This window comes from Danaus plexippus, chromosome 14 (assembly GCF_018135715.1).
Source record: "Danaus plexippus chromosome 14, MEX_DaPlex, whole genome shotgun sequence".
Lineage (NCBI taxonomy): Eukaryota > Metazoa > Arthropoda > Insecta > Lepidoptera > Nymphalidae > Danaus > Danaus plexippus.
The window spans coordinates 500,374-518,699 of NC_083546.1; the positions used below are offsets into that span (position 1 = coordinate 500,374).

Sequence of the window (18,326 nt, forward strand, 5' to 3'; positions counted from 1 at the left end):
AAATTACTAATAATCAATTTAACCATATAATTCAACATTACAAAATATTACAAGCACCACTAAGGATTTAATTTTTATAATAACAACGCCATCTAGTTCACTATATAGTAACTAAAAAATAAGAATATAAGGTTCAACTAATTACAACACTACGGATACTTTTTCTTTGATGAATCTTTATATAAGGAGCCATCGTCTATTTAAGATTTTTTTAAATTTAAGTTAACGTGTTATTCTTAAATGAAACCTACATTACGGCAAAGTTCATATAAATCAGTTAATTATTTTACGCTTTTGAGACCCAACTGTTTCTTTATTATCATCGTTACATACTCTTGCATTTATAACTTTCGGGATAGTTTTTAAAATTACATATAATAATACAGACAATTCGTCGGATTTTATGAAATACTAGTTATCGCCCGCGAATCCGTCCGCGCTCACAACATAATTGCGGCCAGAAATAGATGTATAGTGTTTTAAAATAACACATATAGTAACCTTCGTCGCAGCCTTTTCATTTTAAATAACATAGATACTTACTGCAGCGCCATCTGCCGAGCTGATTTGTGAATTTAAACCATCTGGAGCTCCACCCAACTTCAACAAAAAATTATTCCAATCGTTCCAGCCGTTTAGGGGTCAGTGTCATACACTGATACGGAGAAATAAACCGAATAAACACGAAAACAGAACAAAACAAATGCCGGCGCAAAACAAAGGAGGCGCAATAATTATTTTAACAAACAATGAAATAACAATACCTCATTAAGAGAACGCTTTTTTAAGGCTGATACTGTAATAACAAAAAATCATCGCTAAGCCATTCAGTGAGAGGATAAGACGACCAAATAATATTGTCCGTACCCACGTCTTAAGCTAGTCTAACACAATCTTAATAAATACGTATTTTTTACGATCGCTTCCGAAGTCCCCAGAAAAGGAAGCTTCGTGTACCGTCGAAATACATTCACTAAATTCCAGAACATAAATCAAAACATGGCAAAAGTCGGGTGCGTTCCCATGTACACGAACGTCACGAACTGATATATATGTCATTGAAGTGCAGTACAAAAGATTATCTGTTATCGTTTTCAAAACTGTTTCTTATTTAATTTAAATGAAACTAATATATTTCGGATATACATCATTCCACATCTGCACATCATTTCAGATTCACATCTCGTCTGCCCGTGATCACGGTTGCTGAAAAGTAACCGAAACGTCGGGATTATGTAGTTTTAAAACAATAAAATTCGCGCAGTATTTCCGAAATATATTAGTTTCATTTAAATGAATAAAACTCGCGAAAGCCTTAGATCTCATTATGTTTCTTACTTAAATTATAAAAGTTTTATTAACTTAATGTGACAGCTTAAGATAAATTTTGGAAAATACTTCTGTGGAGACCTAGTTTCTTACAAAATCTCTATGGTAAAATATAATTAATCATAACTTTATACAAATAACTCCTGATCTATATTATTTTAGAAATTTTGCTATAACAATATATAAAGATGATATTAATAAAAAAAATATTTATAGAGTACTAACTTCCCTTATCTTTTCCCTTATCTTTTCCCTTATCTTTTCCCTTAGCTTTTTTATAATAAAAACTGAAAACTTGATTGTCAAAGTTTATTCATTAATAGTTTTAAAACTCTGTTCGTCTACTTTTTATGAACACGAATTATTATATCATCGGAACTTTTTTATATATATTATTAAAAAATATTATGAAAAAGAAAACTGACTGTATACATCACTATATACAATATTCTTATGAAAGTGGAAAAGCACTATTTTTGTCAGTGACCTAGTCTAGGCTAATGTGTCTGTCTTAAAAATATCATCATATTGTCGTCTGTATCACTCGTTATACAAAAAAAATATAACGTGTCTCCATAAAAACGATATTAAATTTCGGTAAAAAATTTACATTAAATATAGAAAAGCTTCATCAATACGAACGCTCGTATCCATAATGTTAGAAAATCCGTGCGTTCGTCGTGTGGCAGTGGACACTCGCGGAAGACAAGTGTCTTACGCAACACGTGAAGCAAGCATCTTCTTTGTTTACACCTAACAATGTGCGGAGTTTTGTTCTCAGAATGAGACTGTTCATTGCTTTATAATTACACTTTTATTTGTTAAGTTATAAATCTGTTTGTTTTTTCTACCAACATTCATAGATATCTTCTTCACCTGTAAAATACGGTTATTTTAATACAACTCGTGTAGCGTAATTTTTTGATATATTTGTCGTAAATCAGAGAATATACAGCGCTATTTTAGCAAAGACAATTTATCTGTGTTTGTGCGTGTGCGTATGACTGGCTAACTATGGCGTCGTGCCTCGCAAACGGATGGACAAATGTCGTTGAGGTTTCTTCTTGCCAGGTTCCTTGCGGCGGTTCTTTACCAACAATTTTTTTTCTAATTAGCGTTCTTAACAATTTTCTTTCTCAATTTAATGAAATTTGTTTGATATAAATCATCGCCTTACAACGCTCCTCAACCGTCAGATTATACTGTGACATTCCTGTATTAATCTCTACTTATAATTAACGTTTCATCGTAGATTTGTAATTAAAAACGTCGAAACCTCAGTTATTTTTTACCACGCAGACTCTTAGTAGCTCACCGCTCCTAATTTCACTCAAACTTTGAAGGCCGCGTGAATCGCGTGTAAGGTTTTATCACTATTTTATACTTAAGTGATGCCTTTAACTTTTTATGTTACAAAATAAAAGCATCTTTTATGTTTTTACATATAATTTTTGAAGATCATCTTTAAAGAAATTTTATCTTCAACCGTCAAAGAAACCGCGATAAAATATTATAAAGTCCTTAAAATTAAGTCAGGTTTTTGTGATATTACTTTTAGAAATGAAAGCCTAATAAAGTGTCGCTGGGTTTAGAACATCGTGTTCAGGAATTACCTCATATGTGACGCCTCACGTGCGAAGGACCGCGAGGAATACTGATTCGTTATATTACTTTTTAAGGATATTAATATATTTCCATTGTTCCGGATGAATCATAAAAGTGTCCCTTATTTATTTACACGAATGAACTCGCCTCGCCTAGAGCCTTTCTTGGATATGTCATTTAAATATACGAAAGTAATCTAACTTTGATCTTTTCTATTTATAGGAAATGTTAAAACTAATCATGTTAAATCCATACAAAATATTGAATAATATTATTACCTTATTAATATTTTATACGAAATTTTATCTATCAGGTACCAACAGATGTCTCCCAGCAATCCTTCTTCATAGACAACAAGAATATTTCCAAGAAATCAGCTCCCAAAGGATAGAAGGACGGAAGGCCGGGGACGGTTATTTTTAATTTAGAATTATAACTTTGTAGAAATAATATTTCAAAGCCTTTTCATTTCAGTTAATATGGTTTAATTAATGCTAAGACTTAACGAATTAAATGCCTACATGTTAAATTACGAATAACCTCTTTCATAAATACAAAATAAGGCATCTGGCATCATATTTAAAACGATACTTCACAGCTTACACAAACATTACGCTCCCGATCTCTTAAATCACATTCGACGATTAGCATAATATGTCTAGTCATAAACAATATAATAGCATAACTTTTGTTTCAAAAGTTACGCTATAATATGAGCCTAACAAACTTATAGAATAAAGTTTCCGTGCGAGCCTAATACGTTATTTCAACAATAACACGTAGTAAGTATTAATAAGCCTTATTATTTATAAATATCTAAGTATATCACGTAAGTTAATACGAGTGTTGAATAGTATTTCTTGACACATGTCATGTAACGGATCCTTCAAGGACCTTCGACGTCTACATTGTAATCAGTAACTTCTATAAATAGCTGAAATAAACTTAGCTATATACAATTTCATTTAAAAGAAACTAGTTTTTTTCGGATAAACTACTACTACGAGATGTGCTCGCCTGCCCGTGATCACGGTTGCTGAAAAGTAACCGAATCGTCGGGAGTATGTAGTTTTTTACAAAAATAAATCACGCGTAGTTTATCCGAAAAATACTAGTTTCATTTAAATGAATAAAACTCGCGAAAATCTTAGATCTCATTACAATTGTAATATTTATGACATGACTCTATAAGACGGACTTCATAAAGAAAGGAGCTTTTAATTCGTCTTTATTTTGTATAAATAATGTTAACTTTCAAAGCGTCCCAGTATAAGATATAAGCTGTGAAATATCTCTCTATCATCTACAACAAGTCGATTCATATCTGCTTCATCTCCACGGACTTGGAACATTATTTTCGTATGACCCACTGTTTGGATATAAGCTTAAAAGTTTCCATCTTACTTCGCTAACTACAAGTTGACACAAATATTTTCATGCCAAAAACTCCCATAATCACGTAAAGTCAGAAAAACAAGTTACGAATTCCGTGCTTCGCAATTCCCCTAAGATTTACACGCTTATACAATCACAAGGTAAAGTAAAGTTAAATAGTCAGGTAAACTTTATATGACTTTATTTATTTTAGTTACCTTAAAATGTGTATATACTCGTACATATATATATATATATATATATATCATTCGCGTTTCATATCATTATCCATTTGACTCAATTTCTGATTACCCTTTCTGCAACCGTGATCACGAGAAGACGGAAATGTTTCAAGCAAAATGATAAAAAACGTTACTGCTTTCCAAAAATATTGTTTTTTAAGTTTAGTATGTGCTTAAGAAAAAAAAAGAATAAAATTGAAAAAAATGGATTACAGACATTTAAACTACGATATAGATAAAAACAAAGTAGGTAACAAGTGTTTAATGTGACAGAAAGGTTCGTTTAACCTATTAAGAGGCTTGAAAACGGAAAAATTGCAATCAAAATAATATATAATATAGATTATACATAACGTAACCTAAGTCTCAGTTCCGGTTTAATGATTGAAAAGACTCATTATGTTATAACGAGAGCGCTTTGTGTCTCAAACCGAGCACATGCGGACTCACAATGACCATTACTGTAAAGAATTATACTGAAACAAGGAACAGAAAGATGATGTATCTGTTATTATAGAAGTATTCATGTTACACACAACTTTAAATCAAACACGCTAATTTGATTCATACTTAAAACGCGTGCCTGAAGCATGTTAACAAAAAAATTTACTATCATACGAAGACGAATTTGACTAAAGAATCATTGAGTGTTTATATAAGTTATGACTGAATTGAATTCGTTGGCTGTATTAACCATTATGACACGCAGGAGCATGGGATAAATATAAGTTGATATTATTCATGTAGAACGGAACGGGATTGAACTGGAGAATATTACAAGTAATGCTCTGCAGCATGAGGCGTGACTGAAGATAATTCATAAGCGGATTCTACATTGTCTTTATTCAATCTATCTGATGAAGCCGGGAAGGAATGACGCTTCCTGAGCGGTTAGCCATCAAGGCTGCCACATTAACAGAACTTTGGATCTTTAAACAAAATAAAACGATTCTCATTGGAATGTTAAACTTAATTAGATAAGCTCTGATTGAATATGAAATGCTAAACAGTGTGGATGAGTAATTAAAAAGCGTATGGGAAATTGTGATTACATTATTTTATTATTATTAAAAAAAACATTAGCATAATGCTTCTGGCATGTATTTATGTTTGTTAGTGTAGTCTTTATGTGTAGTTAAACCAGACATTTAATAAAAACGTGTTAATTTTGTTTAAAGAAACACTACAACACACAACCGCCAACCCTATTGGAACCAGCTGAAAATTATTGTAGCGGGGACTTGTTTGTGATCAATGCGCTTATAATAGTACGGTAACCGACTGTCTCGTCTGTTCATAGCAAAAATGTTTTTGCTTGATTGCTTCCACACAAAGCTCCTGACGATACAGCGCAACGGAACATGCCGCCTGCGATACGCGCGCATAGAGAGGTTAGATTCGCATTCAGGACTTTTCGTCGTATAATTTTTGTATTTTACATAATATGAAATATAGACTTTACCATTCAAAATGTTCACGAAATCCTTAACATGTTTCCTAGTTTCCGATTTCATTCTTTTCATTTATAATAAAAAAAAATATATACATTTTTATGGGACGCGTCGTTAACAATGGAGCGACCTCCTCACGATTGTATCGGCCATCTTTGCATCGCGTTACTACATTTTAATAAACATGATGTCATTTGTGATTGTTTCTGGATTGTGTTAGGAACGGGTCGTTTCTCACGATGTTGTCTCTAAAATATATATACGAAAGTCACTACTGTTCAAATTAAATTGCAATTCATTTCATAACAAATACAATTTGAGTATAACAAAATTGTCGGACAAAATCTCTATGTTGACATTTTAAATGGAGATTTGTTGGATTTCTTTTATTGTGTTATAAAAAGTTATGTTTTATAAGTGGTATACTCGTATAACAAACACCCTAACGCTCACCGAACTAGCGAGTTCCTCCGACGATTGCACTAAATTGCAGTAATTGCAAAGAAACGGAACAAATTCATTCCTCTATATTGTCCACTTCCTGCGTACCTGTGCTTTGTTTGCTCTGCTGTTAGGAACCTCGCTTCAAATAAACATTGCGACTACCAATCTTTATTATCTATATTTAACAAAGAATTAATTATAAATGTCAAGTATCAACTTACTTGCAATAATACAACCGGCCATCTCTCCCTGTGTGGACTGTCCACCCTGTCTTCAATTCTGTCTGAAGTCTCTCTAAAGCCACTTCATCTTCCAGAGCCCCCTTCCCTTCATATCTTGGACTATCGCTTCCCAGCCTGGGGCTTCCATATTTAGGGCTGGCACCCAACCTTGGGCTGTTCGTTCCAAGTTTTGGGCTATTACAGCCAAGTCTTTGGCAATTGGAACTTGAAGCTTCATCACTCAAACTTGGACTGGCGAACCGTGAGCCAAAGTTGGGGCTGGGATTCGGACGTGGACTTGGGGGGAGTTTGGGGCTGGCCGTGCCGCTGGGACCAGGCGACGACGACACCTGCTGGAGCAGCATTGCTTTCACATCATTGAACCATCGTAGAGGTTATCTGTAAAAAAACATACCACCTTTAAAAGAGTGTAAATTATATTTGGATCTGCGTATAATTTATCTTTAATATTTTGATAGATTAGGATCAAATATTATATACAGTAATGGAGTAGTATAACCATCAAACAACACGTAGTTTAGGCAAATATAATTTTAGGTTTTTATATAAAATTTATAATAATGACTTGTAACAATTAAAATCCCATCTAGACATCACAATGTAGAATACTTCAATGTCCAATATCTTTGTAAAACAAACAACAATATCGTAACAGTCTGACGTAATCTGTAGCAACTCAAAGAAAAGAGGAAATGAAAGCCTTGTTGGCTTTAAAATAGCAACTTCGATTAAAACTGCCCGCAAAAAACATAGCGGCCATGTCTAAATTGCTTAAAAAAAACTCCCAATACATAACCATTGGAATGCGGGGCCGAATACGAATGGCTGGCATTTGAGCCTGGCATTTGTACAGGCGTGCTGGATAAGGCGTGGATTATGGTATTTTCGGGAGCATTTTCATTGTCATTCTTGAGTGATAAAACGGAAAGTACGCTTATTAAGAAGTAGAGGTCGCTTTGAGACACGCAGATATATTGCTGTTTTTATCATATTTTCTTACCGATCTCTGAGACGTTTGATGTCGCAGTTTCTAAAGATTATAATGAAGGAATTAATAATCAGCGGATGCTTTGAAAAATATATCATGCAACGAAACGTTCAAAATTATCGATTGGCTGTAATAAAGTATATACGTCAAGTAAAATTTTAAAGTACAACTATCACAGATCCATTTGTAATAGATATATATGTATTTATAGCTTCAACACAACAGTTGTACGCTCAGATTTGGACATATATACATATGGATATGGCTGTAGATAAGTGTGAGACAAAGACAGATATACCTAATGATAGGATGGAAGGAGTACCACAATACACCAAAAACAGGTGGTCGGGTACTGACCCGTCTATTGTACTCCGAGTTTCGGCATGTACCAATAGATACCGATTAAGCCATTAAAGTTCTTAAATCTCTAACATTAAAATTGATTTTTCTCTGGATGACACCGATGTATCGGTTTAAAGCCAGCGCAATCAAAACGATTCCGACAATGAACGAATTTATTGATGTTGGTATCTAAAGCTTTGTGAAACCCGAGAAGAATTTACAGGATAGCGGTATGTGCAATAGCAAGGAAGGATATAATGACTAAAATATATTGACACGTTATCCCTTAGACTATAAGGCGTAGAGGCTTGAAATTTGGTAGGAATATTCCTTCCACCAGTCAAGTCAGGTAAGAAAGGATTTTGCGAAACTCTACCCACAAGGGTTGTTCCAGTGGAGTCAACCATCAAAAATTGTCGTTTTTAAAATACAGCAACTACACATTCCAATTAATTTGATAGGAATTTTCTATGTGACGTAGAAATTATGTATGAGCTATCTTTAAAGTACATAATCCCAAATAATGTTTGCGGGGGTAGGTGTTAATAAAGAAAATATGAACTTTCTGGGCGGGCAGTGGCTAGCGACTATAGCAACATTGAAGCTCCTTCCAGTTACTAACACGTGCTTGCATACATATAAACAACCATTCATGCGACTTTGCATTCATGAATCCATGCATCCATGCATGCTATGTACATAAATATTCGAAGTAATCTCGGATAACCATGTTCGTATCTCAATGGTTTTAAATCTCACGTCCTTTGACTATTATCAAGGAATATATTAAATCATCTCTGTCTCTAACACAGCGGTTCTTGGTGTGCTATGAATTATCGCATTGTACGAATTACAACGTACTGTTTTGTTTGTGTGTGTGAGATTTACTATAGGATCTCCCTTATTATTACTAGACATAGCATACACCGCGTATTTACTTGATAGTATTTGTACTATTGAACGTCCCCAATCACGGCATGTTGGTTTGTAGTTTGTACACTATTGTATTATTATGAACAAACTCACGTGCTTGATATGTCGTTATCATCAATAGGGTATCATGTTTGTGTATAGATAGATATGAAATACGGTATCCTATGAATAACTGTAGTTGAAAATAACTTTAATGACTTTCGTGGATTAATTCGATAGCGTCTTCGGCGACGGACAGTCGCTTGAGGTTTTAAAACTTCCAACTATTTATGTTTTCTTATTTTGTATAATTCTTTTATAACTCTACGTTAAATATTGAGAAAAACGTGTGCTTATCTAAGCCATTATTCCTTTTATGTATAAATTCAATTAGATAATAATAAACAATGTTTTGGAACGTAATTTAAACTGAATATTTTAATTCAATAATTCAAAATCCGTATTTCTGTACGTAAGTCCTATAACTAGTGTAGCATTGATGGTAAACAAGGGAAGTCAGACGTAACTGTATTGACCGAGCGTATGTTTGTGGATCTTGTGGGTTTTCATAGTTAATACACACACACATATATATATATATATATATATATATATATATATATATCCTTATAGTACAATCGTTGTTTGTCATGCGGTTGGTATTGCATTTAATTCTTACCATAAGTTTGCATGTTCGAAAGCAAAACAGATAGTTTACAGAGTCACTCGTGTACTGATATCTGCGGAATAATATAATATTCATCAATGGAATACTGTTTACTGTAACGAAACAAAAGCATGATTCGCTGACTAGTATACGTGAATGGAATTTGTTGCGGTTAACAATTGATATAATTTAACTTTCCTTAATCAGTGGATAGATATTTAGGTAACGAATTCATATTAGCGAAGAGGAAGTGAGTTGGATGTAGTACTCTCAGTTCTAAGACGCTGTGAATGCTATCTGGGAGAATTTGTATCTGTACCAAAGTTTGAATTATCACACTTCACACAGAGTTAACAGTTTTCATATATACGTCTTCGTGTGTAGTATTAACGTAGGTTATTAAGTGAGAAACGGTAGACGTTCCGTATTTAGTGTGACGACGGAAACTTGTGGTATGAAACTTTTAGAAAAGAATTCTAAATTCATGAAGCATTTTATTAGTGACACATAACATACCATGTGTGTTGGCTTGTAACAATATATAAAGCGCATGAATTGTCAGTATAATAAAACAATAGTTTGGTGGTCATGAAAAAGAATCAAAAACAAAATTTTGAGACGAATTTTCTCAGCGTTCCATGGATTCACCGCGCGGGTGCCGGGTCCGTCGTTGCAGGGAGAGGAGCTTCAACAGTGCCTGGGACCTACGACCCAGGTGTACGTTTAAGGGGGCCCATCTAACTGACTTCTACCACAAACAATAAATATTGAACAGATCATTCAAGGTACTGTTGAATCTTAAGGATATTGTTTTACCTTTAAATATAAAGACTAAGAATAAATTATAACTTATTACACAACAGACCCACCCCCACTTTATAAAAACAATATTTTTTTTATTTATAGAAAACGTATTTCTTCACCGAACCTTTATTTTAACTTTTAATTATAAACGTTAATTGATTTTCTTTTATTTTTATTACAACATTGCCATTTCGTTGGCGTTTTCCCCTGAAGTCCTGTCATTTGTCTGTGTGTGATTAAATGTGTGTTGATATAATAAAACGAGATTTCTGACTAAATACCAACAAGCCGAGCTTAAACTTGATGTTGGCTGCATTGTTACAAATTTGGCAACTTAACGGGTTAAACTTAATAGTCTAAAATAGTTTCTGGATTATTCCGTTAATGCTGTGATAACTTTAAAGGAATATATTAGTTTTAGGGTACCGTTATCATAATTAGTTTTGAGACGTCCACCATTAACTGCACATATTAAATAATTGTCAGCAAACAAACAAGTAATCGGACAATCTATTATATATAAATTTATTTAAAACGTGTTTTGGCATAAAGAATCTCCTGATTAAACTTCTTTAAAGAAGAATTGTCGAACAATAGCGAGCCTTGATCTCATTGATACAACAGCGCTTAAAGATATCCTCAAGATAATGGTCGCGCCATTTTTGGCAATTTGGAAACATCCCGAGATTTAAAAACACATTGACCTTACAAAAATCTCTTCTCTTTATGTACGCATACGTACTATATAATTCTTTTTTTTATATTTGGTATTTTTAACGTGCAAATGACACCTATAGCCTTATTCGTGAATCTAAATAGTTTATCGTAAAAACCGGATCTAATACGTTTGCAAAAGCATACGTTGTCACTTGATTTCCACAATTTTTTCACAAACAAGAAACCGTAATGAAACAACACTATTATGATATCTTGCGGCTGTGATTGATTTCCTTTGACTCAAACACAACAAATAAATGTCACTACCGGCGACTACGGAACGTAGAAAGTGGTCGCCGATGAAAACGAAAGTGGTTTGCGTTTTTATCACACCGCTTATTAATTCGCAATCATTGTTGAAGTAAATAAGCATTATATAATACTTGTATACTTTAATAGCATAATATAAGCGCAGCGATGTTTATATAAGAGCTGTTTGTGTTTATTCATTCCGATTTTTTCCGTACGAGCGAGATTTAAAACGCGCTAATAAATTAATGATTTTGCTTAAAACAAGTTTGCATCCACACTGCATACGAGCCGTCTTCCGTTTGTCATTCAATGACCTACAATCTACATTGACGCTATATTGTGCGAATAAGTCAAATACTATAGGGTATAGGGTGATGCCAACTTGGGGTAAGCATAACGGCTTAATTCAGTGTTGCGTTTTACCCCGAGTTCACTACTGCAAAGCTTTTTACTCGTGCAACTTTTATGATTACTCTTTGGATAACAGCCGAATTTTTTATTTAATATCTGATTCGTTAGCAAAAACTATACATGTACATAGCACACAGCATGTATATGTTCGTTTGTCATAAAATATATACAAAATTAAGATATAAAACCTTATATGGCGCGTAAAATATATTTTTGCATCATCGTAAATTGTAACAAGGTTTCGGTGGCGAAGAATTTTATGAGGACAACTCCGTTTTTATAACATTCATTCTTAAGAACATTTAATCTTAATTGGACATTCCGCGAAGCGAACTTATTTCTAATGACAACGAATACTTCCAGAACATTCTTAATAGCATCCTAACATATCAATCAGGTATACAATGATTGTGTTATGCGTAAGAATTAATGAAAACTTCGTTTAGGCTTATTGTGTGCTAATTGTGCTGCAAGTGTTCACCAACATTCTGATAATCTAAGACATAAGTTACAATTATTTATCTGATCTTTTCATATTTATAGTCTTTTCAAAAGGTATACAACTAACAATTTAGGTATTATAAATATATTTGCAATAGATTATTCACTACAAATTGTGATCTCAGACGTCTAGTCTGGGAGTTAGGACACTCGTTGTTAGTGATTCAATGTTGTCTGGTTTTAAAATAGACGGACGGTCTCGAATGTAGTTTAACTGAAAGTATATAATAATATACACTCAAAAGTCTGGCTAATCAAAATAATTGACTATAAATTGTTTATTAAACAACAGCAAAGGAAGCCTTATTATTTAAGTAAACAAATTTATTATATAAATCATATATAGCTGTTTGAAATGTAAAATAATACGATCCTTCATCACTAATGAATGAAAACAAGACGCGGATCCTCCAACCTTGGACTCGCCATAACCAGCGAGTGTAACCCTAAACCGCATCGCAACCTTACACAGCCTAACTAACATCCTTAGTAAACAGCTTTCGATGGGAAACGAGAGATTTTAAGTACAATCGCCTTAACGGACGACGAGACGTTTGACTGTCACTTGGAAGACTTCACTTTGTTTCAAATGTCTATATATTAAAGTACATAACATTTTATTTCAGTGATTCGCTATTTAGATAACTACTAACGCAATTTACATTAGAATTTTAATTCAGAACTTTAGTTTACCTGAGGGATCTCCTGTCATGTCTTTGGATAGACTACATAATTAAAAAATTAATATTTTTGTTTGTTTGTTGAATGTTACTTCATATTTGTTGCTTTTATCGCCTGCTCTTTAAATAAACAACATATCTGAAGATCTTTTGAAGGGCTGTGATATATAGAAAGGAAATCATCCTGAATCATCCAAGTACATTTCCGTCGAGCAGACTTCTTAAGCTCCTGTATAAAACATAATTTAAAAATTTCTTTAGTATTCAAAACTAGCACTAGTTAGGATTTAGATGAAAAAAAAAATCAAAATTCTTTAAATAAATGAATATAGCATGGTCTACATTAGACAAGAAATTAAATCTTAAAAATAGACGCAAATTAAAAATTACATGAGATGGAAAATTTTCAACAATAAGAACGAGATTCCGATACAAAAATTTCACGTTAATTTCAATAATATAAAGAAAAGTCTCAATGAATATTTGCAGTGGTTGTATATCGTGAAGGTAAACAGTCGCTGTGTATTTCCCACACGGGAAAATTCTACGTTACCAGCTTGTTTGTTAGTTATGCTAGGAAAAATGGATACGTTCCCTCAACGTTTACGTAAAACTATTGTTTTGTTGAGCAAATGTAAAGTTCTGATGCAGGAGCAAAAATTACCTTGAAAACGAGTTCCCAGTGTCTTTATGACTGAGTAAGGTAAATAATGAACTTGTTGATAGAAAACGTCACATTCTTTGGGATGATTTGAAATCTATACTAAGAATTCAAGTAGTTTATTTAGATTTTGAGTTACAATTATTAAAAATATATATGTTTTCGATACAGGGACTGCCAAGTAGTTAATTCATAAATGTTAATCATATTAAAAGGTTCAGCAAGTAACAAAAGAAAGGGTTATTTTCTTATTGAAGAATTTTCTTGTTTTCTAACAAGTCAACATTCACACCACCTGCAGCTGAAGCTATAAGGTTATGAATGTAGACCCCTAAAGCTTAGAACACAACATAGTATAAGCCTTTATACACGTTAGTTATACTGTCTCTGTGTCGGATCGCTGATATTTTTGGATAAATCTTCAATAAAATCTTCAATACCATAGACAGCTGTATGTACCTTTCATATTTAGCTAATAAAGAAGGTTCTTGAACGATGAATGAGTGAGCAAATGTATTCGTCAAAAAAAATTCTAACGCAAAAATATCTCGCATTACGTAATCTATACAAGGTTAGTTTAATTAAGCTAAACAATATTATAAAACACGTACATTAAATTTCAAAAATCAATTAGTGAGCGGCATCTAAACTGTTATAGGAGTGGGCGTGTTAAAGTTTTAACACAGCGAGTATTGACACATCAAAATCGTGTATATTTTATATAGAGGCTGTACTTTAAGTTGTAAAAGCTGTCAAAAAAAGAATTACATTCAAAGTACAATAATGTAGATTAATAATGATTTTGTTACATATTGATATAACATATGTAGATCGTTTTATCTCAATACCCAAAATCGGATGAGCAAATTGAAACCAAATAAGTTCAGACAATGAAAGGTGTTATTAAAAATCTCCAAAACATCAGGATAAAATATGTGACACGTGAAAAGGCGATCCGAATCATAAATCGCTTAACCCAAAGCTGAAGACGTTTGTGTTCCGTATGAGTGATGGAAGTGGGTCTATGACCTTTCCCCTCTAACCTTCCTCCACCTTTAATAATACATCCCTAATGGAACAACCCCAAAATTAGACCACTCAAATGCCAACCACTTAGTCGCAGACCTGATTTCAGTGATGCCGTGACTCGCGATATTGTTTTTACAAAAAAAAAACTCACAGACAATAAATATCGTTGTAATAATTAATAAGTTTATAGTTAAAATATAACTTCAAAGCAACAAATAAATGAGTCCTCTAAAGCTTTTTTTTCACTATTTTAAGTAAAAATGAAAACTAACGTCGTGCTAGGGAAATCGTACACAGAATTATATTTAGAAGTTACTGAAATAGATTGAGAGGTTTTTTTTCTTCTTTGAGCAGAGCAGCTGTTCTAATATGTATGAATGTTTGAAAGCATCCATGTTGTATTTTTAGAACCGGATAAAACATGTAAAAGCTTAAAGCTCGCAAAAAAATATTTGTTTTCAGTAATAACAGCTATTTATCAGTTTTAATATATTTGACAGAAATATATACAGCATAACAATTTTTGCTGTCAGAGAATTTTTATGGGTAATAAATACCAAGAATTTTTGTTTTAATATTGAGGGAATGACAAATTCGTGGAGACAACCGGGATTCGAGTCTGTGACTTTCAGGATACCACGTCATGGTCTCTTTTGGTACTAAGCCTTGCTGTCTCGCTCCGTTCCTTGAGATTTATCATTCTACTTACCCATACCTTTTTTCTACTTATATTTCTCATTATTCCGATTTTCCCAACAAACAGTTTTATATCATTGTAAATAGCAACACTTATTTTACGTAAAAAGATTAACATGTTTTTTTGTTATTTACATACCTTACAATAGAATAGCGATGCAAACATTATTCAATACTAACTCGGATGTCTAAACTTCCATTAAGATAAAATCATTGTAAGGCTAGTAACTGTATGACATAGGAATTAATCGCGTGAAGTAAGGTTGTGCACATGAGCGGATATTGCTAGTCCGCGGGAATACCAATGATGTTGAGTCGAGTGGGCCGCAGAATTTGCTATCAATTTTTTTTTTCGACCAGCCGCCCCGCAGTCTAGTGATCTATTAAATTCTGACAGTGATGGTATAACTTTTGTCTACTATTTAAAAATATCGTTTAAATATTATTTTTATTAAAAAAAAGCATCTCAATTTAGTAATTAAAACACACAAAAATATCTGTTCTCGTAACTGGCATAAAGAAACCAATAAAACTGTAATAAACGTCACATATAAATAAAATACTGAAGCGTGTTGGCTTATTACTTTTTAATATATTTCCCGTGGAATCGGCAAATAATATCTAAAATTGGTCTGAATTCCATCTGTCAGCAGCGCCCATAATCCCCCGCTCCTTTGTCGAAGCGACGTATTGACAGATTCTATTGGGAATTAAAAATATATATAAAAACCGACAATGATAATGAATTATATATCTATGTTCGCTTTTCAATGTAGACATATGAAATATAAAATTATTTGTAGTTACCAATAGTGGAATTAAGAAGCTAAACTTTCCACAGAATGTAAAGATTATTCTGAGATAATAGTAGGCTCATATATACCACATATAAATGTCATTAGGTTTGACATTTAGTGACAGCACACACATTGAGGGATTATATGTGTGTCAGAGTTATGTTTATTATCAAATAATTTAATAAACTTCTTATACAGTTCACATTACATAATATCTTACAGAAAAACTTTGACTGTGTTAAATCAAACACGTCCGTTGCAGGATCCCGTTGAAAAGGGATGTAAAATTTACGCTGCACGTATTAACATAGTGATCATAAAGGATTTAAAACATTTCTTATGTCTACTCAGAGCTACAAACTTAGATCAAACATTTCTTTGATAACTTTCCTCTCATATTTCAAGATCTCTGTTTGTTCGACCAATTCTATTTCCAGTATCAAAGCGGAGTTGTCTCAGCGACTTCTTTATTTGTTTCTATAAACACTAACTTTCTAGAATACTTGCTATAACAAGCTATATTTTAAACTCTAATTGAATTATATTTTGGACGTTTCACAACCAAAAACCTCTGAAGCACATGCAAATGTCACATGGAATTGTCATTCATCAAATAAGATGTTCTGATAAAGTTGATCCCAAATAAAGGGTCCTCTAAACAAGTTCGGAACTTTAATATTAGTGCGGTCAAGAGGAAGACGAGATTAGCTCTCGGAGTTTTCTATCAAAAATTGGGATGAATATTCGATTTACTCACAAAATTTATATTATGTGGCCGTCAAATACACCGAACAAGAATACAATACGTAAGGAGTCATTGACCCCAGGTAAAGGTCAACGTATTTTTGGCAAAATATTATTTTTGGCTGAGGTATATAAATTTTATGAAAACACAAACTTTGCTGCTACTATATATAGTAATAAAAGTAACAATCTCATGTCTTCAGAGTTCAACTAACGCTGGTCGGAGCTAGCAAACCTCGTATATGTTTTTCTTGTGAACTACTTTTTGCTGTATACACTACGCTGCATCTTAATTAATCCAAGTACTTCTATAGTATAATGTTTAATCAATTCATGTAAAAGATAGTCGGTTGAGCGAATTTAAGCTATTAATACGAAATTATTAATGTTATTTCATTATAATATTGCAACCAGACAGTTTTAACTATTCACTAGTTATATAAGAGAGAATTTCTACGAAACTAGTAATTTCGCAAAATTTTGCGGTCGGTCACAGTTTGAGAGGACGGTGGTGGGAGCATTAAACCGCTATCCTACCCCCAAAATTACGCCCTTATCTAAACTATTATCAGTTACGAACAACCCCCAACCCCTACAAGGATAACAACGTTATTAATTTATAACTCGCCACGACAACGTCCTTTACAAATAACTAGAGCGGTATTCATAGAATGAATTCGATTTTGAAAGGGATTTTTGCCAACGTTATATCTGAGTACGGTGGACTATACTTTATATAACGGCACAAGGAAGCCAGACAATGCAATAGTGTGGTCGGATTTAAAACAACTGTGCACTTGACTGATTTACATTTTTATATAACAACTTTCATTGTAGAAAAAAAAAACGTTTGGATTTCGCGACTTCAATTCTAGAGTCTGTGTTATATTGACTGAATTTTATCACTTATAAACATGATTATTGTTTTTAAGGCTATTCAGTGTCGAGTTTAATACATTCAGCCGACCGTCATCACGAGCTGCAATAAGCGAACCGTAAAATCAAGGTTCATCGATGATTTATATATATTATATGTTGTTTATATTGTTAATCACTTCTCGATTAAATAAGTAAATCAATGTGGCAAGTAAATATTGATTTAACAAGACAAATAAACTGAGAATGTCTGATGGATTTAATTAAATCATAGATTTCTTTACAAAATCTTGTTAGAGATACATGTATATAGATGTAGTATAGTTGTAGTATTAAAATATATAAAATATATACTTAATTTTTCATTACATTAATATATGTATCGTTATCATATTAGAACATAAAATAAATATTATGTTTCAGTTGAAAAGCCTTTTATTAGTTAACCGTTCTAAGCGAGGTTTCGCTAATGAAGTGTGAAAATATGGATAGACTTCATCTAACCTACGAAACATGAAAATATTTTGAACAGATTTAATAAAATCATATTATCAAAAATGAA

The 18,326-nt window shown here is 32.8% G+C and overlaps 1 protein-coding gene across 1 annotated transcript in view; it reads right to left on the minus strand.

Annotated features, from left to right (window-relative positions):
• LOC116769710 (uncharacterized) overlaps positions 1-18,326 on the minus strand; it is an 88,050-nt gene that overhangs the window by 57,183 nt on the left and 12,541 nt on the right. Inside the window, exon 2 of the mRNA XM_032660890.2 lies at positions 6,667-7,065. Coding sequence (XP_032516781.2) covers positions 6,667-7,031 — 365 coding nt within the window. The 5' untranslated portion in view covers positions 7,032-7,065. The remainder of the gene's footprint in view (positions 1-6,666; positions 7,066-18,326) is intronic.